The 22,389-nt window shown below is 46.4% G+C and overlaps 1 protein-coding gene across 5 annotated transcripts in view; it reads left to right on the top strand.

Moving 5' to 3' along the window:
* Positions 1–22,389, top strand: part of ATG7 (autophagy related 7) — a 281,509-nt gene that overhangs the window by 6,774 nt on the left and 252,346 nt on the right. For 3 of the 5 annotated variants that reach the window (XM_038772324.1, XM_038772323.1, XM_038772322.1), the window contains 6 exons: positions 6,857–7,051; positions 7,597–7,651; positions 15,575–15,692; positions 18,020–18,097; positions 20,007–20,123; positions 20,311–20,460. In XM_038772324.1, the coding sequence (XP_038628252.1) occupies positions 6,874–7,051; positions 7,597–7,651; positions 15,575–15,692; positions 18,020–18,097; positions 20,007–20,123; positions 20,311–20,460 (696 nt within the window). In that variant the 5' untranslated portion in view covers positions 6,857–6,873. Of the gene's footprint in view, positions 1–6,856; positions 7,052–7,596; positions 7,652–15,134; positions 15,153–15,574; positions 15,693–18,019; positions 18,098–20,006; positions 20,124–20,310; positions 20,461–22,389 lie in introns of those variants that run through there. The other 2 variants (XM_038772326.1, XM_038772325.1) reach the window with 2 other exon arrangements.

Here is a 22,389-nt window from a genome sequence, read left to right as displayed (position 1 = left end):
ATAAATATGTTCATATATACACAAGTGCCATGGGGCGGGGAGGGGAGTAGAGCGGGGGTGGGGGGTCGGAGCTATGGGGAGGGGAGGAGGAGCAGAGGAAAAGGGGGACTCAGTCTGGGAAGGCCTCCTGGAGGAGGTGAACTTTCAGGAGGGCTTTGAAGGGAGGAAGAGAGCTAGTTTGGCGGATGTGAGAAGGGAGTACGTTCCAGGCTAAAGGTGGGACTTTGGCCAGGGGTCTACGGCAGGACAGGCAAGAATGAGGCACAGTGAGGAGGTTAGCAGCAGAGGAGTGGAGTGTGTGGGCTCTTATCTCCCCCAGCCCTTAGTACAGTGCTTGGCACATAGTAAGCACTTAACAAGCACCGTAATTGTTACTGCTCATGTACTATGTAGAATACCATAAGAATTTGCCTTCCTGAATGGTGCCTCCATTCCAGAGGATTTTGAGCCCCTTGTAGGACACGGACTGTGTCCAACCTGATTAGCATGTATCTACCTCAGTGCTTAGTACAATGCCTGTCACACAGTAAGTGCTTAACAAATACCATTAAAAAAAATCAAAACATACTAGCATAAAGCACTTGTTGGAGCAAAGCCATAGTCCAGTGGCAAGGAAACTAAGAAAATCGAAGATTTCATTCAGGTGCGTTCTGCTCTGACCTTCAGAGCGGTTAAGGTTTGAAGATCTCCTCTCACCTGGTCTGCCGCTGGGGACTTGGAAGTTTAAAGGTTGGACTAGAAACGCCCCCCATCCAGTCCCAAGAGCCATTGGATTACAGGAGCCTCTCCACCTTCCACGAGGTCACAGTCCACAGGAGGGAGATTTAGCCTGTTTGCGCTTGGAGCTGCCCAGCTCTGCTCAACCCTGCTCATCGTCTATTGTTCTCCATTCTGCCCTCTTAGGAGGACGCGAGCAACTACCTGCAGCAAATACACTTACTATTTACCTGAAACGGATTACTTTGAAAACCAAACAAAAAGGAAATCAAAGGAGAGGCAGAGTATATTAAATTTCTGTCGGTCCTGCTGCCTGATTTCTTTGAGAATCCAGGCATTAGGGCCCATGTTTATTTTCATGTCTACGTGGTAATTCCTGGACTTTCAACAAAGCAATACATAACTGGCGAGGAACCTTTTCAGTGTGGTCCATTGTAGTCTATGATAAAGAGATACTTCCTGGGGGAAAACTGGGTTGGGGGGGGGGGGAGAGGGAAGGAGAGAGAGAGAGAGAGGAAAACATAGCACTACCCAAAGTAGAGTTTGAGACATTCCTAAAGTTTCAACATGGTCAGCAGAATTTATTGAGCATATGCTGGGTACACAGTCCTGCTAGGCACTTAAGGAGCATACAGAGGAAGTAAAAGACACTAGCCATATGCCCTTAAGGAGCTGAACCGTGATTAGCTCTGCCATCTCAGTTACAATTTTCTACTGTACCAATAGCCATGCTCTGTGGGAGAGAGGGTGTATGTCTGGCAGTCTGGCTCTCCCAAGCGCTTAGTACAGTGCTCGGCACATAGTAAACACTCAGAAAATACCACTGATTGATGGATTAAGTTTGGCATGGGGACAGGGCTCATTTGATTTTTTTTTTTGCCATTTAAACAGTATTCAGGAGAGAATTGTAGGAATTCTCTTTGGTTTTTTTCCTCCCCTCTCTCCCCATCCTAAACTTCCCTGCCAGTGGAAACATTTTCCTTAGAGTTGGTGCTTAATTTCTACTGATAGTTATTAGTCATTCCCGGAATTCCATCACTGACTTGATATCCAGCTATGTTGCAATTGCATTAGACTCCTGCTGAGTGAGGCGAATTGAGGCACAAATTCTAGATTCAGGAAATGCTTCAGCGTCATTTAATTTTATAAGCAAAAAGCCAAACTGATACATCCCTCTTTAAGCTATTATAGAACCAGTAACATTTATGCAGATTATATTTCGCTCAGTTAAACTTGACCTCATTCATCCCCGACCCAGCAATGATATTTCTTTCTTTGGGAGGGAAGGATCTTACCCATCAGATCCATCAGCGCCTTGCCTAATATCCTTAGCATTTTATATACGCCATTTCAGCTGTGTACTTTTCAAACATTATCTGAATAATTTTCACGAAATCACTTTGGAATGTCTTGCCAGTGAGGAAACCTTTTGCTTAGGAAGATTGTATACCGACAATTGTCACTGAACTTAGCATCGTGTTGCCTTGATCACCATTTGGAGTGAGTTTTACACATGTCCTTCCCAGAGCTTGCAATCTAAAAATGAAGAGGAACTGAGATAGGCCAAAGGATTGGCTCAGTGTCACTCAATGTGAATCCAGAAACAGCTGGGCATAGGACCTACAATTCTAGATTCTTTATTCCCATTTTCGAATCCCAGGAATGGAGTCTGTTGCCAACACAGGGGCCAAACTGGCCCACTGGCTTACTGAGAAGCTTGCCTTGGGCCAGTACCTCTGTGTGCTGCATCTGACTCCAAAGAGCTCATGGAAGAACCTTTACTTCTGCCCACTGGGCCACCTCCTTATCTGGCCCTGGGCAGCATCTTATTTGCTTGGATCCAGTTAGAAGAGCAGCGTGGTAGATGGAAGTAAAGCACTCTTCTGTTCCTCAAACACCTCCTCACCCGTAGCAATCCTGGAAGTAAATGTGAGTCGGCTGTAACTCGACTCAGGTATAAGAAAAAGTTCCATAATAATAATAACAATAACAATAATAATAATAATGGTATTTGGAATAATGGGCATTCCAGGGTGGCAGGGCTGGTGTGGGTGGGTTGTCACTCTCACCCACTTAGGGCTAGGCTGGACCAGACTGAGTTCCTCAGACCTCCACCCCCAGCTCCTGCTGTCTGGCTTTTGGTTGCCAGGAGCCCCAGCCCTACCCCTCCCCTTTTACTCCACCTCAGCTACGTGCTCAGGGTCGTCTTCAGTGGCCGTTTGGCCTCCCTCTTGCAAAGCCCGTCTCATCTGCTCTGCACCTCGGTCTCTGCCGTTTCCCCGCCACACCAAAAGGCAGGCTTATGGGGCCCACTGGCACTCCACTTAGGTGGGGTTTTTTTGTTGTTTGTTTTTATTTTATACTTTCAGCACAGCTCCCAATCCTTCTTGGATTTTCAAGTCACAATTCTGGAGCTAGTCCAGCCTTACAAGTAGCTTTGTGGAAGCAAAAATGAGAAACAATTTCCACCAACAGATGTTAAGCTCACTCAAAAGTATGATTTGCTACTAGGGTAGTTGGCCTAGGAGTTGAAGGCAGAGGTTCCATCAGAGGAAATGCCTGACTTCTCTATTTCGGGGATTTGGCACATGGGAAGTTCTGAGCTGTCCTCAGAAATGAGGAAATCTGCCTCTTGGGGTTCAGGGGTACAGTTATTGCTTTGCCAGGACCCTGGGGATGCAAACATGCAACCAGTTTCTTCACTGCCCCCTGCTTTAATTAAAAAGCTCTTGAGTTCTCCTTGCCAAGGCCTGTAAGGTCTGTTTACTGGCGTGGAAGGTGCAAAGGTAGATGATCTGCCTTTCAAAACTTTACAGAGTGCATCATGAACTCTGGCCACTAAGTTGCCAGACACGCCTTAGGTGGAAGTCATGTGCATTACTGAAAGCCTTATGGGAACGTCTGCTTCTGAAAAAGGTTCAGCTGAGGCCACGGTCTCACTTAACCCAAGATACATCTTAAATCTCATATTTGAAAAGAGGGTGGAGGTGAGAACACCCAGTGTTCTCTGTCTTTGTCTCTCTCTCTCTCCCTCTCTTTCTCCCCATCTCCCTCCCTCCCTTCTACCCTCTCTCAGTCTCCCTGCTCCTTAGGATGGGGTGTTAAAAAGAAAAAAAAATGCTCAAGCTAGGCCCGAGAGATTTGTATGCTAACACAGCCGACTAGTCATTGTGCAAGGCCCCTATTGCTTAATACTGAACCTCCAATTTTGAGGTTCCCAGTTTTGGGGGGTTGGGTTTATGTAACGGAGGTTCGAGTGGCTGAATGTCATATCCTCTTATGAAACAGACTCCAACATAACGGCCAGACTTTCTTAAGGGCAAAGGACACCAGAACCTTTGATAAAGGACTTTGCTGCTTTTAAAACTGCTTCCCTGTTTCAAAGATTCATTGTCTTTTAAATGGACATCCTGATTGCCACTTTGAGGACGCTTATCTTTCTTTTCTTGTAGGTTCACGGCCCAAGTACGTTTCCATTTTGGTGACCTCAGTGGCATGACAGAGTACAGTAAAAATGAAGCTGTTGCTCTACTCATTAGAGGATATGTGTGTGGGTTTGTGACATGGTGGTTCTGGCCAAAAAAGTTCTAAAGTAATTCCATTTTGTAATACTGGCCATTGTAGTGTTGCTAGTTTTCTCCCAATTATTACCGAATGGCGTTTATTCCATTAGGGAGGATACACTGATGACACTTGCCGGGGCTTCAGGGGGAGTAGTAGCCTCATGACTCAGAGTTGTTCACGAACTGCTTGGATGTAAATGCTGAACCCTTCACCTCTGCCCAGTTTGTCAGTGATAGGTTTCTGTAGTTGGATTTATAGATTTGCGAAAGCATAATTCTAAAGGGGGTGGGAAAACAAGCAGGCAGAAAACCCGAAATAATCTTTTTTTAAATGGTATTTGTTAAGCACTTACGTGCCAGACACTGTAATAAGTGCCAGGCATTGTAATAAGTGCTGGGGTAGATATTAGCTAATCAAGTTGGACAGTCCATGTCCCACATGGGGCTCACAATCTTAATCCCCATTTTATAGATGAGGTAACTGAGGTACAGAGAAGTGAAGTGACTTGTCCAAGGTCACACAGCAGGGAAGGGGCAGAGCCAGGACTAGAATTCAGGTTCTTCTGATTCCCAGGCCCATGCTGTATCCACTACGCCACACTGCTTCTCTGGCATTTGCCGATGAGCATCCTGGGGCAGTTTTGGACTGAGAGCTCACCTCCTCCAGGAGGCCTTCCCAGACTGAGACCCCCTTTCCTCTCCCCCTCCCCCCTGCCCTACCTCCTTCCCCTCCCCACAGCACCTGTATATATGTTTGTACAGATTTATTACTCTATTTATTTTACTTGTACATATTTACTATTCTATTTATTTTGTTAATGATGTGCATCTAGCTTTGCTTCTATTGATTCTGATGACTTGACACCTGTCCACATGTTTTGTCTTGTTGTCTGTCTCCCCCTTCTAGACTGTGAGCCCGCTGTTTGGTAGGGACCGTCTCTATATGTTGCCAACTTGTACTTCCCAAGTGCTTAGTACAGTGCTCTGCACACAGTAATTGAATGAATGAATGAATGAGTAAGTCGGCTGGATCGGTGGAGGGCGGGAGGCCCGGAGGGGGATGCCCACAGTATGGCTGCCTTCACACGGGACTTGGGCAGGTCCGTTAGTCTGTTCCAGCTTTTCTCCTGCTTTTCTCCTGGGTCAGGAGGGACCCATCATCAGACAGGGAACCACCTTGGCCTGGCTGTGGTGTCAGGCCTATAGATGCACTTCCCGGCTGCTATTGCACTCAGAAGCCCTAAGTTGAGGGACACGGTAAGTCCGTCAATCCGTGCTTTGGTCACTGGTCTCAACGCGGCTGGGTGATCCACATTCCTTTCTGCCTGTTGATCTGCCAGAGTCGGGCAGGTGTTTCTCGTTGTGGGACCCCAGGCACTCCCTCTGGGCAAAGATTGGCTCACGGCCCATACCAGAAGATACCCTGGTGGGCTCCAGAAATCATCTTATTGGGGATTTGCGGTTGACAGGGTGGCAGTGCTAAGGGAAATATGCTGGAAAATCGAGAATTTGTCCTAAGGAAACTGAGATTCACCCTTTCCTCTCCATCCAAACCGCTACCTTGCTGGTTCAATCTCTCATCCTATCCCGACTGGATCACTGCATCAGCCTCCTCTCTGATCTCCCATCCTCCTTTCTCTCTCCACTTCAGTCTATACTTCACGCTGCTGCCCGGATCATCTTTGTGCAGAAACGCTCTGGGCATGTCACTCCCCTCCTCAAAAATCTCCAGTGGCTGCCAGTCAACTTACGCATCAAGCGAAAACTCCTCACTCTCGGCTTGAAGGCTCTCCATCACCTCGCCCCCTCCTACCTCACCTCCCTTCTCTCCTCCTACAGCCCAGCCCGCACCCTCCGCTCCTCTGCTGCTAAACTCCTTACTGTACCTCATTCTCGCCTGTCTCGCTGTCGACCCCCGGCCCACGTCCTCCCCCTGGCCTGGAATGCCCTCCCTCCGCACATCCGCCAAGCTAGCTCTCTTCCTCCCTTCAAAGCCTTACTGAGAGCTCACCTCCTCCAGGAGGCCTTCCCAGACTGAGCCCCCTTTTTCCTCTCCTCCTCCCCACCCCCCCACCCTACCTCCTTCCCCTCCCCACAGCACCTGTATATAGGTTTGTACAGATTTATTACTCTATTTTACTTGTACATATTTACTATTCTATTTATTTTGTTAATGTTGTGCAACCCCCCCTCCTCCCCCTCCCCATCCCCTGCCTTACCTCCTTCCCCTCCCCACAGCACCTGTATATATGTTTGTACATATTTATTACTCTATTTATTTTACTTGTACATATTTACTATTCTATTTATTTTATTTTGTTAATATGTTTTGTTTTGTTGTCTGTCTCCCCCTTCTAGACTGTGAGCCCACTGTTGGGTAGGAACTGTCTCTATATGTTGCCAACTTGTACTTCCCAAGCGCTTAGTACAGTGCTCTGCACACAGTAAGCGCTCAATAAATACGATTGATGATGATGATGATGATAAATTCAGGTTTTGAAGAAAAGCATGCTGTCTAAGGAAGCACCAGACTAAAGTCTGTTTCTCATTAGTTGTGTGTTTGTGTTTCTTATTAGAGAGAGAGAAATAAATAATGGCCACAGCTACTGGGGATGTACCTCTTCCTTCAGAATCGGGATTCTCCAAGCTGCAGTTTGCCCCGTTCAGTAGCGCCTTGGATGCAGGGTTCTGGCATGAGCTTACCCAGAAAAAGCTTAATGAATACAGACTGGACGAGACTCCAAAGGACATCAAGGGGTACTATTACAATGGTAGGAAGTGGAAAACAAATGTTTTCGAAGCTGACTTTTGACTTCTGTCCTTTGAGCCAAGTATTCCTCCATCAACTCTCGGCTTTTCAGAGTTAATTCTCTCTTGTGCCGCCCAGGCCTTTTCCTTCTCCTTCCTCTCCTGCCGCCTGCTCTTTCATTTCCTGCATTGGTAGGGGCAAGGCCAAAGGGAGATTTAGGAAGTGAAACTCCAGCCCCCCAATTTTACTCCCTCTGAGTCGCTTTGGTGAAGAATTTGGTAAGGCAGGAGGCCGGAGAATCCGACTCAATTGAGGTTTTTGTATCCTCTATGATTTCATTTATCCAACCAATCTTGGGGGCTTCCTCTTCCCCCAACAGTAGTGGATAATCGAGTATTGGCTGCACGGTTGATTTTTCCCCCAGGATGTTGTGGCTGGGAGGGAAGAGTGGGGACTGGGAACACAGGGTTGGCTAAAAGCCTCGGGGATGCTAAACAAGCACTATGCTCTCTTGGGTGACTCAGTCTCTCAGTTTGCATTACTGAAAAGGACCTTTCTTCCATCCAGGTGATTCTGCAGGCTTGCCAGCTCGCTTAACATTGGAGTTCAGTGCTTTTGATGTGTGAGTATCAGATTGGGATTCTAATGAGAACACACTGTTTTCTTTTGATTCGGAGCACTTTACCCTAGTTGTGAGGAAATGGAGTGGAGAATCAAGAGGCCTGGTATTGACAGGGATGCATTTATCTTGACAGAATATAGTTCTACCGACGGGAGTAGCAACCCCTTAATGTCCACCTCTTAGCTTCTCATAGTGCAGGGTGGGGATGGCTGAATCGTCCGAAGCCGGGGCAGTGGGTGGAGGGAAGCGTGAAGGGTACCATGGCAGCCAAAGGGAGGGTTGAATGTCAAGGAGGGCGGCTATCATCCGGTTAAAAGTAATGATTTTAATAATAAAAATAATAATAACTGTAATAATTGTTATTTAAGCACTTACTATGTGCCAAACACTGTTCTAGCACTGGGGTAGGCATGAGGTTCTCAGGTTGGACACAGTCCCTGTCCCATGTGGGGCTTCCAGTCTAAGAAGGAGTTAGTCAATCAGTCAGTTGTATTAATTGAGTGCTTACCGTGTGCAGAGCTCTGTACTAAGAGCTTGGGAGAGTACAGTAAAACAATAAACAGACATATTTCCTGCCCACAGCAAGCTTACAGTCTAGAGGAGGGAGTAGGATTTCATACCCCATTGTACAGAGGAGGAAATTGAGGCCCAGAGAAGTGAAGTGATTTCCACAAAGTCACACAGCAGACAGGTGGCGGGGTTGAGATAAGAACCTAGGTCCTCTGGACTCCCAGGCTCTTGCCACTAGACCACGCTGCTTCTCTTTGGTTCTGCCAGACTTCGTGTTTGCTACTTTCAGAGACTGGATCCTGGACTGACCTAGTAGTGAGGGCATTGTTTATGGTCTGTGTTCTTACTGTTCAGGACAAGCAGTCATCAAACCCTAACTTTTGTCCCCGGCAATGTCTTAATACAACTTAAAAATGCATTTAAAAAAAGCTGTCAGTAAAAACAATTGAGCCCTGGAGGAAAATCGGTTTAAGAAATACTTGGAAAGGAAGTCAAGAGCCTGTGTGGTCTGGTGTTTATCTAATTTTCTACATGCCCCAGGTGTTGCTTGTTTTTTCTAATCCGGTTGCAAGACTCAGTGAATGACTAGTTTCCAGGTAGGTTTGTTTCACTTGAGCCTTTAAAGGAAGAGGGTGCGGAGGGGAGAGAGAGGGAGAGGACATGTATGTATTGCTGCAAGTATCCACCTTCCACTGAGTTTTCCATAGTATCTTGTTCTCCAGTTAGTTCCTTGTGGTCTCTAGGAGTTAATTTAGTTTGGAGAAGTGGTCTCCCCCAGTCAGAAAAGAGTTCATGAGTAATGGGAATATTGTGTAACCCGGAGCCAGCAAAGAACACTCTGCAGATGTGCAATGAGTGGATCATGTAAAAAAAAAAAAAAATGGGGTGATCTTAGAGTAATGCAGTTTGAATGACTGTTGAAGTCTGGATGTTAATCAGACTTGGGCCAAGCCCCTTTCATCTAGAATCTCAGCTGGCAGCGTCCAGAAGCCAGTTTTATTTTAAAATGGCTTTTTATTGGATTCTTCTTTTATTCTGTTCTGTTTTTCAATTTGATATGCATAATGGTGGAGAAGCAGAAGCAGCGTGAAGAAGAAGAAGAAGCTGCTTAAGAGAAGCAGCGTGGCTCAGTGGAAAAGAGCCCGGGCTTTGGAGTCAGAGGTCATGGGTTCAAATCCCAGCTCTGCCAATTGTCAGCTGTGTGACTTTGGGCAAGTCACTTAACTTCTCTGGGCCTCAGAGACCTCATCTGTAAAGTGGGGATGAAGACTGTGAGCCCCCCATGGGACAACCTGATCACCTTGTAACCTCCCCAGCGCTTAGAACAGTGCTTTGCACGTAGTAAGCGCTTAATAAATGCCATCATTATTATTATAATGGTGGACTTTTTTTATTATTATTAAAGGGAAAAGCTAGTACCGTTTGAATCCCAGAGTAAATTGGCTCAAGTACCTATCGTTTGAAACCCCCAGCACACAGATTCCTTGTCTATAACCCAGAGTATTGTTTAAAGGTGGGACAGTGTAGGGGAAGTGAGAGCTCCTTCCTAGTGTTTTGGCCCCAAAATGTTGACGTATGGCCAGCCTGGGAAAGCCATGGGGAAGAGTGAACATGCCACCTGTTTTCCCAGAGCAGTCCTAGCCTCCAATCAAGCCTTCGGCATTTTCCCCCGTCATCAGTAAATCATTGTGCTCTTTGTTTCTACTATCTATGGTTTTTCTTCTCCTGAACTCAGGAGTGAGCTAACTCTATGAAGCTAGGTGTCTTTCATATTTGAAGAGAATACTATCGACTGTGGTGTTCCCTTCTGTGCATGTTTGAGAATCAGCCTGGCTCAATGGAAAGAGCACGGGCTGTGGAGTCAGAGATCATGGGTTCAAATCCTGGCTCCACCAATTGTCAGCTGTGTGACTTTGGGCAAGTCACTTAACTTCTCTGTGCCTCAGTTACCTCATCTGTAAAATGGGGATGAAGACTGTGAGCCCCCCATGGGACAACCTGATCACCTTGTAACCTCCTCCGCGCTTAGAAGTGCTTGGCACATAGTAAGTGCTTAATAAATGCCATCATTATTATTATTATTATTATGTCTGTGGCCTAAGAGGCCAATGTGAAACCAGCACATCTCACACACAAAGACTGTCCTTCATGGTTTGCAACTCCCAGTGCTGTTTTCTCTCTGCCTCCTGGGCTCGCGATCCTCTCGGAATTCCTCCTCAAAAAGGGCCGCTCGTTTCTCAGTTGCAGTGTGCTGTGCTGACGTTGTCTCCCGGTTTTTGTCTGTGCTCCGGTACCGCTTGAGGCTTTGCTTCCCCATAGCCGTAAAACATTTCCTCTGTCCCCCTTGCTTTCGGTCGCTCCGTTTCAGCCGACCGGGCAGCGGCCGTCTGGGTCTCCTACTGTCATTCCGCCTTCTCATGTGTCCCATCCAGTGCAACTGTGTTGAAGTGAGTATCGTTTCAGGACTTGTAGGCTCTTTTCATTCCAGGAATTCAGAGTTTGAGATCCAGCTTGCCACTTGATGGTGAGTATGGCCTGTAAGTGATGCTGGCTGAACTGCTCAAGGAGTTGGATGTGCCATTTGTTGGCCAGGGCGGGTCCAGTACTCACAGCAAGAGGGAAGTTCTGAGAGAGCTTTTAGCTCCAAGTGGCCCATAAAGATGTTTGGGTGCAAAGAAGGTTTCCCTGGTGCAAGTTGACACCTTCCTTCAGTTTTCTTTAGAATGATCGTCAGTCAATAGGCCCTGGCTCAATTCGCCAAGCAGTTTATACTCATCCGCGAGACATTTTGGGTGTGTTTCTTAGGGTGCACTCATCCCCATGCGATAATTCTGGAATGACTTTCTCTAGGGACTTTCAGTGACGTTGGAAGAGTTTCTTGAAGGATGGGCAGAGCATTTCATGCCCAGGTTCCTTTTCGCAACAGGAGATCGTGACCCTGGATTACCTTGGGGATGCCAGCCTCTTGGCTTCAGTTTCCCCATCTGGAAACTGGTAATGATTCTGTGCTTTGGTCCATCCCTACCACCCAAGGAAGCTGGGAAGATAAATGAGAAAGAATTGGACATGTACTTTGGGTTCTTGGGGGAGAAAGACCTTTGCCAATCATACCCTTCCATTGCAGTATTGGGGCCTGCTTGGACCCAAGGTGATTGGCTGGCTAGTTCACGTGCAGAGACCATGTTAATCTACAGAAATTAAGCCTCGCTTCAGCTCTTAACCGTCTCTGAACTCTTCTTCTAGTTCCAGATATGGGTTAAATCCTTGCCCCTGGGAGCCCGTTCTTTCATTATTAGATCAAATGTTAGTGAGTTGGTTTCTAAATATTACTAACGGTAATGTCCAGGTTTTGCCTGGATTATGGATTTCTTTTTCTTCAGCTCTGTCCTGGGTCCTTGGCTAATCACTTTGGTTCCCTCTGGTTCCCCGGCTCTCCCCCAATCCCTTACACTTACACACACAAGTAGAGACTGATTTGTGTAGCACGTTCATTATTCTAAAGCACTCTCACATCAGTTTTTCATTTTATTCTCACAGTAGCTCCACGAGATAGGTAGAGACAAGCACCATCTCCATTTTACAGATGAGGAAACTAAGAGCTGAAGTACTTAGCCACAGGGATGTCCTGTGTACAGTTACAGTTATGGCTACTTGTGGGCTCTGTGGGGGCTTCCTGCCACTGCAGTTGTTACCCTTCCCCGTTCCCTCCCTCCCTTTGCTACTGGCCAGCCAAGAACTTGTGCTCAGACATCCCTTGAGGGAGGTGTGGGGACAAGGACAGAGAGAGAGACACACACAGAGAGACAGAGAGAAATATAAATGAGAATACACACATTGGAGTAAATGGCCAAGACAGAGAAGGCCATAGACTGATTCCTCCCTAATTTAGCTTGCCGTGGATCTGAAGTTGAATCTAGGTCTGTGGCAGTGAGTATAAGCTCCCTGAGGAGAAGGCATATGTCACTTCTTTCTGATGTACTTCCCCAAACGTTTAGTACAATGCACTGCCCTCAGCGACCACTCAAATACCATTACTATTACTGTTTCCGACAACTGCCTCCCGTCAGCAACGTACAGGGGTTCCTGGAGGAGAACACCCTGAAAAAAGGGAAAGAATCTGCCTGTTGCCAATACAGTTACCAATCCAGGAATGAGGCAGCCTGTCAAGAGGTGCCCAACAATGCAGCTTACTGGCTTGCCTTTACACTGGTGCGGGGACTCTGACCTGCAGAGCCAAGAACAATGTTCTCTGGACCTCTAGTATACCCTCCGACACTCCTTGCCCCGCCCCAGTACCACCCTGAAAGTGGTCCTCCTCACCTCTGAGGTCAATCTGGGTAGCCTGGGACATTCCTGAGATGTATCTGCGTGTTTTGGGGGTTCCCCTGGTTTGGAGTCTGTGCAGTTCCTGTGAAAGGGAAGTGGCCAGGTCTGCGAATATGACCACCTTGGGTTGATTATTTGGGAAATTTTTCCTTGCCTCTTCAATATTTTCAATGTTGCCAATCTCATTAGCTCTCCCGGTGATGATGGGATTATATGTTCTTTGTTGTAGCCCATATTGCCCCTTCTCAGCTGTACCGGTAACTGTCCCGATCCCATCCTCCTTCTGCGTTCTATGTACTATCATGTGGCTTCTGATACCTGTCTTTATATTACTGCCAAGAACTCCCCGCTCCACCCCATTCTCCTGCTCCTTCCAGTATTTCCCTTTCATACATACAGTTTGAGTACCCCAACATTGGCCATAGGACCCCTCAACGCCCAGCTTCCATGACAACTCTCAAGAACCTAACTGGTAAGGTTGCATAGTTTTTGTGAAAAGTGCTTTCTCCATTCAGGAAGAAATGGGGCATATGCTGAGTTTCTCTCTCTGTGTGACTCTGTTGGCAAACTTCATTCAGAGCCTCCTTTATTCATTCATTTGATCGTATTTATTGAGCACTTACTGTGTGCAGAGCACCGTACTAAGTGCTTGGAAAGTACAGTTCAGCAGTAGAGACAATCCCTGCCCTACCGGTCTTACAGTGTAGAAGCGAGGAGACAGACATCGAAACAAGTAGTTGTAGGGCCCAGGGCAATGCGCTTCACCACCCCCTAACCCATCTGGGAGTTGTTTCCAGAGTAGTGTACAGAACTCACAGGCAGCGGTCCAAACAGCAACAAATCCTCTTTCATGTATTTCGATTAGGGGAATAAAACCTGCCCATGTTTCTCTCTCTGTTCTTTTCTCTCCCTAAGAACTCACCTCTGTTCTCTCTCATTTTCCTCAATCCCCGAATCTGGGATCGAGATGCTTCTCTCTCCGCCCCGCCTAGGGAATGTTTGTGAGGGGGCCAGTAGGGCAACTGCAACCTCAGTACCAATTGTGGTCATCTGCAAACATACATTTCATCACTTCCTTGGGAAAGGAGGAAGAACTCACTCAAGGCCTTTAACTCTCAATTATCCAACACAGCCTCTGGCTCGGGTAACAGGAGAACTTGGCCTTCCCTGACTAAGCCCTCGTTTCTTCTTCTCCCATGCCCTTCTTCATTGCCCTTGCACTTGGATTTGCTCCCTTTTTTCACCCCTCCTTCAGACCTACAGCACTTAAGTCCAGCACTTAGAACAGTGCTTTGCACATAGTAAGAGCTTAACAAATGCCATCATTATTATGTACATATGCATTATTTATATCTATTGATGTCTTTCTCCCTCTCTAGACTGTAAGTTCCCTGTGGGCAGGGAACGTGTCTACTGACTCTATTATACTGTACTCTCCCAAGAGCTTAGTACAGTGCTCTGCACACAGTAAGTGCTCAATAAATACGATTGCTTGATAACTGAAAAGCACAGAGAATTAAAAAGTGCTTCTCAAGGTTGGAGGCTTTCTGGCTCAGGGCCCCCCCACCCCCACACCATTCGCCAACCTCCTAAAGTGTTGATGTTAAACATTATAAAGTGTCGGCACACCCCGCCTTCGAGGTGGGAGGTTTTTCAGCTCAAATGCACTGCTTCAGTGGCAGGCTCAGTGGCAGGCTTTGCCTCATGTAGCTCTCAACATCTTTCCTGTCGATTGGCCGTGCGTCCAGTGCTCACGGCTCCAAGCCCCGTGAGCAAACGAGGAGGATGTTCGGTCGAGCCTGAGGGGGCATTTGGACCCTTCGCGCTGCAAGAGAGCGCCCAACTGAACTGAAAGACTGGCAACCTTCATGGTGAGAGCCTCGGCACTAAACCAGCCCCTCAAACCCTGCTCAAACACACAACGACGCTTGAGGTGAAGGCTGGAAGCCCCTTGGTCAGATGTGCCACTGCCCCACTCCCGACAGCACCAACAGAGCCCAGACGGATAATTGAGAGCTTACTAAATTTTCATTTTTCCCACTGTCAAAGCACTTTCAAGTCCCCATCAAACTGAAATGTTCATTGATCTTGTCTCCCCATAAAATTGAGCTCCTCAAGAGCAGGGATTTATGTCTTATGTATAACCTTTAGCTCCATCAGCCTAGAAGAGGGCCATGTGCCCATATGATCCTAAATATATGGTCTTGATTGTATGCTACTTGATATTTTTTTTGGGGGGGGAGACAATTATGACATTAATCATAATTGTGGCGTGGGTTAAGCGCCTGCTCTGTGCCAAGTACTGTACTAAGTGCTGCTGTGAGCCCACTGTTGGGTAGGGACTGTCTCTATATGTTGCCAATTTGTACTTCCCAAGCGCTTAGTACAGTGCTCTGCACATAGTAAGCGCTCCTCAATAAATACAATTGATGATGATGATGATAGGGTAGAGACAAAATCATCAGGTTGGACATTGTCCCTGATCCACTTGGGGCTCAAAGTTTAAGTAGGAGGGAGATCAGGTTTTGAATCCCTGTCTTACAGATAAGGAAACTGAGGCCCAGAAAAATTAAGTGACTTGCCCGAGGTCACCCAGCAGGCAAGTGGCAGAGCGAGGATTAGAACCCAGGTCCTCTGACTCCCAGGCTCGTGCTCTTTCCACTAGGTAGGCCATGTTGCTTCTCATAATGCATTTGGTTTCTTTTCCTCCCCGCAGGATCTCCCCTTACCCACTCATGGGGGTTCATTCTCAACCTGTTGCCTGGGAGACACACTCTGGTTTAATCATTTGGGGGGCAGGGGGCGGCTGGAGAGTGGGGTCACATCCCCAGGGCATTTATTTTCATTTGCCTGCTGCTTGTCTGCTGTGTGACCTTGGGCAAGTCATTTCACTTCTCTAGGCCTCAGTTCCCTCATCTGTAAAATGGGGATTAAGGCTGTGAGCCCCATGTGGGACAGGGACTGTCCAACCCGATTATCTTGCATCCACCCCGGCGCTTAATGCAGTGCCTGGCACATAGCAAGCACTTAACAAATACCATAATAATAATAATTATTATTCGGTAACAGTGTTTGTCTCCTGTCCAGGAATGCTGCCACTCCAGCTCGCTGCTGTCCAGCAATTGGAACTTTGTATAATACCAACACTTTAGAGTCCTTCAAAACCTGCGATAAGAAGTTACTTCTGGAAAAAGCAGCAAATGAGGTCAGATGTGAAAAAGGGGAGATCTTCGTTGTGCTCTCTAAGTCTAGCCAGCTTTGGCCCCTGCTGCAGTTTGAACTCAGGAGCTCCAATCTCTTACTTCTCTATGGCCCTTCAGCCGCATTCCCAGAGGAGAATGCCAGGGAAAAGGGAAGCGAGTGACCCAAGCTCTCTCTGGCAACGAGCTTGTGAGCTCCTCTGCTGTAGCTTTCTGAACTGGCATTAGTTGGGGAGCATCACAGAGGCATAGATCTTCGATCACAGAGTCCTCGCTCGGTTTGGACTCTGAGTATACCACGCTCCCCTCCTGCTGTCCACCGAGACCGAAAAGCTCACGTTCCCTAGCTCCGCTAGATCGGACTGAAGAACCGATCTAGTGGAAAGGCAAACTGGAGCTGCTTCCATCGATCTGAAAATTGTCCCCAGGTCTGTGGATGACTCTGGAGTCTCCCGTCGGGAATGACCGACGAGCGTCGGCCCTGAGACTTCAGGACCGAGAACCCGCCCGACGAAATTGACAGTACTGCTTGCTTGCTAGTAGCTTGTGCAGTGCCACTGGCCTACTCGCTTCCCTGCCATTTCTGTGTCCGTTGGGAATGTGGAAGGCAACGAGTGAGTAAGCAGGCCAGGCGCAGTGCCTAGTCGAGTGCTCACAAAGATTGTTTAACATAGGGGACCCATTTGTGGCCATAACGCCCGCAGCGTATTGACGGTGCCGTGCTGTGGGGCCGTGGTCCGTCTGGTCTTTCTCTTGGTAGCTGCTGGGGTCTTGGCCGCCCATCTTAAGCCAGATTCCTGTTGCGCCTGTCCACCTCATGCATTCCCCTTGGCAGTTCTTTGAACAGAAGATTTCATCGGTGGCATAGCCTGAGCAGGCAGAATTGAGCCTGGAGTCCAGAGTTCCCAATTCCCAGAACCGGGATCTGTTCCCTGGCCCACCAGCGGTGCTGAAAGTCCGTGAAAAAAATGGGTAGCCGCAAACTCTTTGGACTTATGAATTGTTTGATAGTCTTTTTGTTTGGTTTTCTGAGTTTGGAAGGTGGCCAAGCTGTGCAATAAGAGGCCACGGATAAACAGTGTATTAAACATCAAATGTTAATACATTAGACAAATCCTGTCTGCCAAGTTTCTCTTCTTGTCAGTCAGGGTCTGGGATCTGAGAAGCCCTACATCTGAGCAGGTGTGGCGCGGGATTGGCTCTTGCTTTGTCCAAATCTCTATGATGGGACCATTTAATGCCTGATTCCTTCCATTCATTCTTGAGTTGAGAAGAATCGCTTCCCTTTTGAATCAGAAAAAGTGCGACTGTCACTTTGAAAAAGACACCATCAAGGTTGGTGATCTCCATGTTCAGACCTTTCCAATACACCCAAACTGCTCTGATTAAATTGCAAGGCTGAAATCTTCCCGTCAACCTTCCAAAGAAAGGCCAGTGGTTCCATCGAAGAATTCAGGCAAACCTGTGATGCCACTACAGTGCCCTAGTGGACAGAGAACATTTTGGCCCTTTCAAGTTCTAGGCCGGGGCCCCCTTAACTCCCGAAAGCTCTATGAGGGCAGGGACGGCATCCTTCACTTTTGTTGGATGTCGCCAAGGGCCGAGCACAGTGCCCTGCCCAGACTAGGGGCAGAGCATTCAGAAAGCCATTGGGAAAGCCTAACCAAAGATGCAGTTTCCAGGAAAAAAACACTGGTCTGTGTGATCGCCTGGTGCTTTTCAGTCCATTTGTGAAAAAAAGCCCCCTTAGCAATCCCCCTATCAGTTGATTAACGAGGCAGATTTGGTTACAGCCATCAGAAAAACTTGGCGGTCGTACAGTGTTTTTTTCCAACTGGCCTTAGCTGTGGTCCCATGCAGATTCAGTCTCTCGGTGATCTAGGGAGATGCTAGAAAAATGAGACAAGGGAAACCTGGACCTCTCTTCTGTGTTTGCAAGACTGCAATACCTGGTTGTGCTGCCTCTGTGCTGCTGTAGTGTTTGATACCTGCATCAGAGTCCACCACCCCTTGGGATTTTGCAAGAGGACCTTCCTGGACCACAAAAGGGAGTAGGCTGAAGTGGCGGCGGGCTACCTGGGGAGTCCCCATTTGGCCGTCTGGCCTTGGAGAGGCCGGTCAATCAATTAATGGTATTTACTGAGTGCTTACTGTGTGCAGGGCACGGTACTAAGCGCTCAGGAGAGTGCAATACAACAGAATTAGCAGACGCGTTCCCTGCTCCTAACACGCTTGATGGATTGGAAGTGGAGGTTTGAGCTTGCGGATAAGAGTGACACGCTCAGTCAGGCCCAAGCCTCACTTTAACTCTTACTTTTCTTTCTGGTGACAGATCTGGGAATCCATCAAATCGGGGGCTGCACTTGAAAATCCTGTGCTCCTCAACAAGTTCCTCCTCCTGACATTTTCAGTAAGCAAATGCCTTTTAGAGCATGTTTGGAGTTGTAAAATACAGTAAAATTGCTCTGGACACAATTCAGATGTCATCACTGTAACTCTTAAATAGAAAGGCAGAAGTTCAAAACTTTTGAAAAAATCATTGTATTGTTGATCTTGGTCCTTCATGCTTTTCCTTAGTCCTCTTCCAGGAAGGGGGTGTGGTGTGTGTGCGTGTGTGTGTACACACATGCACGCACACACACACACATGTCTCAACAGACAGTGGCTTTACTAGGGTGGGATAGAGGGGGAGGGTAGAGGCCCTCTAAAATAGAGGTGGGGGAAAAAAGAATAAAATTAAAGAAATTCTGTTGCACTTTCAAAGTACAAACAGAAGGGCTAAAACACAATTAGGGCAAGTAATGCAAGGGGCAGTGGGGGGATAAAGGATAAGAAATTGGGGAACAACAGAAAAGGAAGATAAGATAAAGGTCCGAAGGAAAAGAGAAGTAGTGTGGCTCAGTGGAAAGAGCACGGGCTTTGGAGTCAGAGGTCATGGGTTCAAAACCCGACTCCACAAATTGTCAGCTGTGTGACTTTGGGCAAGTCACTTACCTTCTCTGTGCCTCAGTTTCCTCATCTGTAAAATGGAGATTAGACTGTGAGCCACACTTTGGGACAACCTGATCACCTTGTATCCCCCCAGCGCTTAGAACAGTGCTTTGCACATAGTAAGCGCTTAACAAATACCATCATTTTTATTATTAAAAGAAGGCATGGTTGAAAATGAGGAAAGGGGAAGCCAAGGAAAGGAGAAGAGGTGTTAGAGGAGCCCGAAGCAGGAAGATACAGATTTGGGAGAGATTGGCCTGGTGGGGGGAAAAAAAGCAAATGGATGGGGATATCGGAAAGTGGAAAAGGGGGAGAGACTAGGTGAATTGGTTAAAGGGTAGATAGGTGGTTTTTCCTCATATTCTAGAATCATTTTAGATTTGAATTTTGGTAATACACTCAGATCTGCCATAATGTTCACATTACTGTACAGTTTGGTTTGAGCTCTTCTGGTTAGAGTGTTCTTTGTTGAGTGAGCCACTTGGATGCATCCCACCATAGTGTCAATAGGAGCCATTTGTGTGTGTGGATGATGTTGAACATGGTGAATACTCCAGTGCAAGGTTTCCTGAACATGAGGTTTTGTGGGAATCAATTCAACTGGGTAGAGCCCCATTTTGAACTTTCCAGTGGTCTTTAATGAGAGTTTCTGAATCTTTTTTGTTGTTGTTGTTGTTTCCAACATCTATAGATAATGTTTAGTTTAACCAAGATTCTGTGCTAGGAAAATCAAATCCAATTTTGAAGATGATATTAATGAAGACTACAGGAAATTGTAAAATGTTTGATCTTAAATTGATTAAGCTTATTAAAATTATATTTTGATAAATCACCTAAACCCAATAAAGCAATAATCATCTCAGACAAGCACTTTCCTTCTTTTCTCTTTGTGCCTAGTCCCTGGTCTCTGAGTGGTTTTTTTTTGGAGGTTGTCGTTAATGACTTCACATTGCAGATGCCAATTAACAGCACATTCCATGTTTGGAAACCCTGATTCTGGGCTGTGTCACTTGGACATAGATTTAGGATAATTTAAAAGCTGCTTAAATTCCATCTTTTTTGTATCTTCATTCTTCACTGACCCATTTCAGTGTAACAGCCATTAACCCAGTACATCTGAGGCAGCAGAACAGAGATTCCTGCAATATTTCAAAATACCACAGGTTGCATTCTGAAATCACCCAGAGAAGGGTTTTTAAATATGTAAGTTTAAGGTAGTATATGACCCAGCTATTTCATTTTTGCCAGAAATTGTATTTTCAAGCAGTGACTCTGATTTTGCCAATATCTTAATTTTCTTCTAAAACCTAGCTCTCCCTTTTCTCTAGGATCTAAAGAAGTACCACTTTTATTACTGGTTTTGCTACCCTGCTCTCTGTCTTCCAGAAGCTGTACCTCTCATTCAACAGCCAGTTGGCCTCGGTCAAAGGTTTTCTCCAAGTCAGGTATGCAAGAAAGTGTTGGGTTATGATGAGATCCTTTGGTAAAACTGAATTGAACCCATTAAGCTTCACTGAGAGTCGTATTTGGAATTGGCTTTGGACTCTGTTTTAATTTAGGTTAATTTTTGGTTTCTGAGCACTGTGATTAGTAATGGTATAAGAATAGCTTAGCCCTGTTTTCTCTTTTTAGATCCAAGCACTCGAGTGTGCATATGATGATCTTTGCCAGGCAGAAGGAGTCACAGCACTGCCTTATTTTTTAATCAAGCAAGATGGAAACTCTGTGCTGGCCTCTTCACTCAAAAATTGGAATGCTTTTTTCCAAGATCAAAGAAAAAAGGTCAGAGAAACTTTGTATTTGAACTTATGGGCTAGATCAACACAATAGGTTTTATGTGTTGCCAGAGGACAAGCAAAGACCCGAATCATTTAGATTTATCTTTCTTCCAATAAAAAAGAAAAAGTTTATTCAAAACATTTCTTTACTACAGCTTTAATTGTCTATAGTGAGGCAACAGAAACATACCGAAACACAAATAGAACAGACTGTAGCTGAGAAAAAAATGTGGAAGGTTATTTGGTTTAGAAAAAAAAAGGATACATATTTTAAGGCCTCAAAAATACTAAATCTCTGAGTGGGGAGACGGTCTTAGTGGTAAAAATCCATTTGTTCCTCAGACTTAGCTGAAATGGTCTCAACAGGATGACTTTTTTTTCAAGACTTTTATTGCTGTGTCTCCTAGATTTTTTCAACTCCAGTCTTTCCTGAGCTGATCTCTGAGGATTGAGTTCTGATTGAAGTGAGATTATTTATCTCCTCAAATCTTCAGGGCCCCAGTTAAAGTGGTGGAAATTTGGTACACCACTCCTAGTTTCATGTTCACCACCTTCTCTGAGACCCTTCCCATAAGCCTGAATTTCACTGCCAGCAAGAAGACTGTAAACTCATCATGGGAAGGGAATGTAGCTATTTATTTTTGTATTGTACTCTCCCAAGCGCTTAGTACAGTGCTCTGCACACAATAAATGATTGAATGAATGAAAGTTGGGTAGCAGCGTGGCCTAGTGGAAAGAGCACGGGCCTGGGAGTGAGAAGACCTGGGTTCTAATTCTGGCTCTGCCATGTGTCTGCCTTGTGACCTTGGACAAATCACTTAACTTCCCTGTGCCTGTTACCTCATCTATAAAGTGGAGATTAAATTGCCTACAGAGATTGTGTCCAAATCTGAATCACTCGTATCTACCTCAGTGCTTAGAACAGTGCTTGGCACATAGTAAGCGCTTCACAAGTATGACTATTATTATTATGATGCTAAAGTAGGGTGTAAAATGTGAGTGGACTTGGTCAGTAATAGCTTTTCTGCAGCTGAATGGTGTTGACCGTGACATCAGCCAATCGGTGTTCGCTCTCCAATGGCAGCATGGCATAGTGGATAGGACAAGGTCCTGGGAATCAGAAGGTCATGGGTTCTAATCCCAGCTCTGCCACTTGTCTGCTGTGTAAGCTTGGATAAGTCACTTCACTTCTCTGGACCTTATTTATTCATTCATTCACTCAGTTGTATTTATTGAGCACTTACTGTGTGCAGAGCACTGTACTAAGCGCTTGGGAAGTACAAGTCGGCAAGACGGTCTCTACCCAATAACGGGCTCACAGTCTAGAAGGGGGAGACAGACAACAAAACACATGTAGACAGGTGTCAAAATCGTCAGAACAAATAGAATTAAAGCTATATGCACATCATTAACAAAATAAATAGTATAGTACATATGTACAAGTAAAATAGAGTGATAAATCTGTACAAATATATATACAAGTGCTGTGGGGGGGATGGGGAGGAGGAGAGGAAAAGGGGGGCTCAGTCTGGGAAGGCCTCTTGGAGGAGGTGAGCTCTCAGTAGGGCTTTGAAGGGAGGAAGAGAGCTAGCTTGGCGGATGCGTGGAGGGAGGGCATTCCTGGCCAGGGGAAGGACGTGGGCTGGGGGACGACGGCGGGACAGGCAAGAACGAGGTATAGTGAGGAGGTTAGCGGCGGAGAAGCAGAGGGTGCGGGCTAGGCTGTAGAAGGAGAGAAGGTAGGTGAGGTAGGAGGGGGCGAGGTGATGGAGAGCCTTGAAGCCGAGAGTGAGGAGTTTTTGCTTGATTCGTAGGTTGACAGGCAGCCACTGCAGACTTTTGAGGATCTCATTTGTAAAATGGAGATTGAGACTGTGAGCCCCATGTGGGGCAGGGACTGTCCAACTCAATTTGCTCATATCCACCCCAGCAC

Source organism: Tachyglossus aculeatus, chromosome X1 (genome assembly GCF_015852505.1).
Source record: "Tachyglossus aculeatus isolate mTacAcu1 chromosome X1, mTacAcu1.pri, whole genome shotgun sequence".
Classification (NCBI taxonomy): Eukaryota; Metazoa; Chordata; class Mammalia; order Monotremata; family Tachyglossidae; genus Tachyglossus; species Tachyglossus aculeatus.
This window is presented reverse-complemented; position numbering and strand designations above follow the sequence as displayed.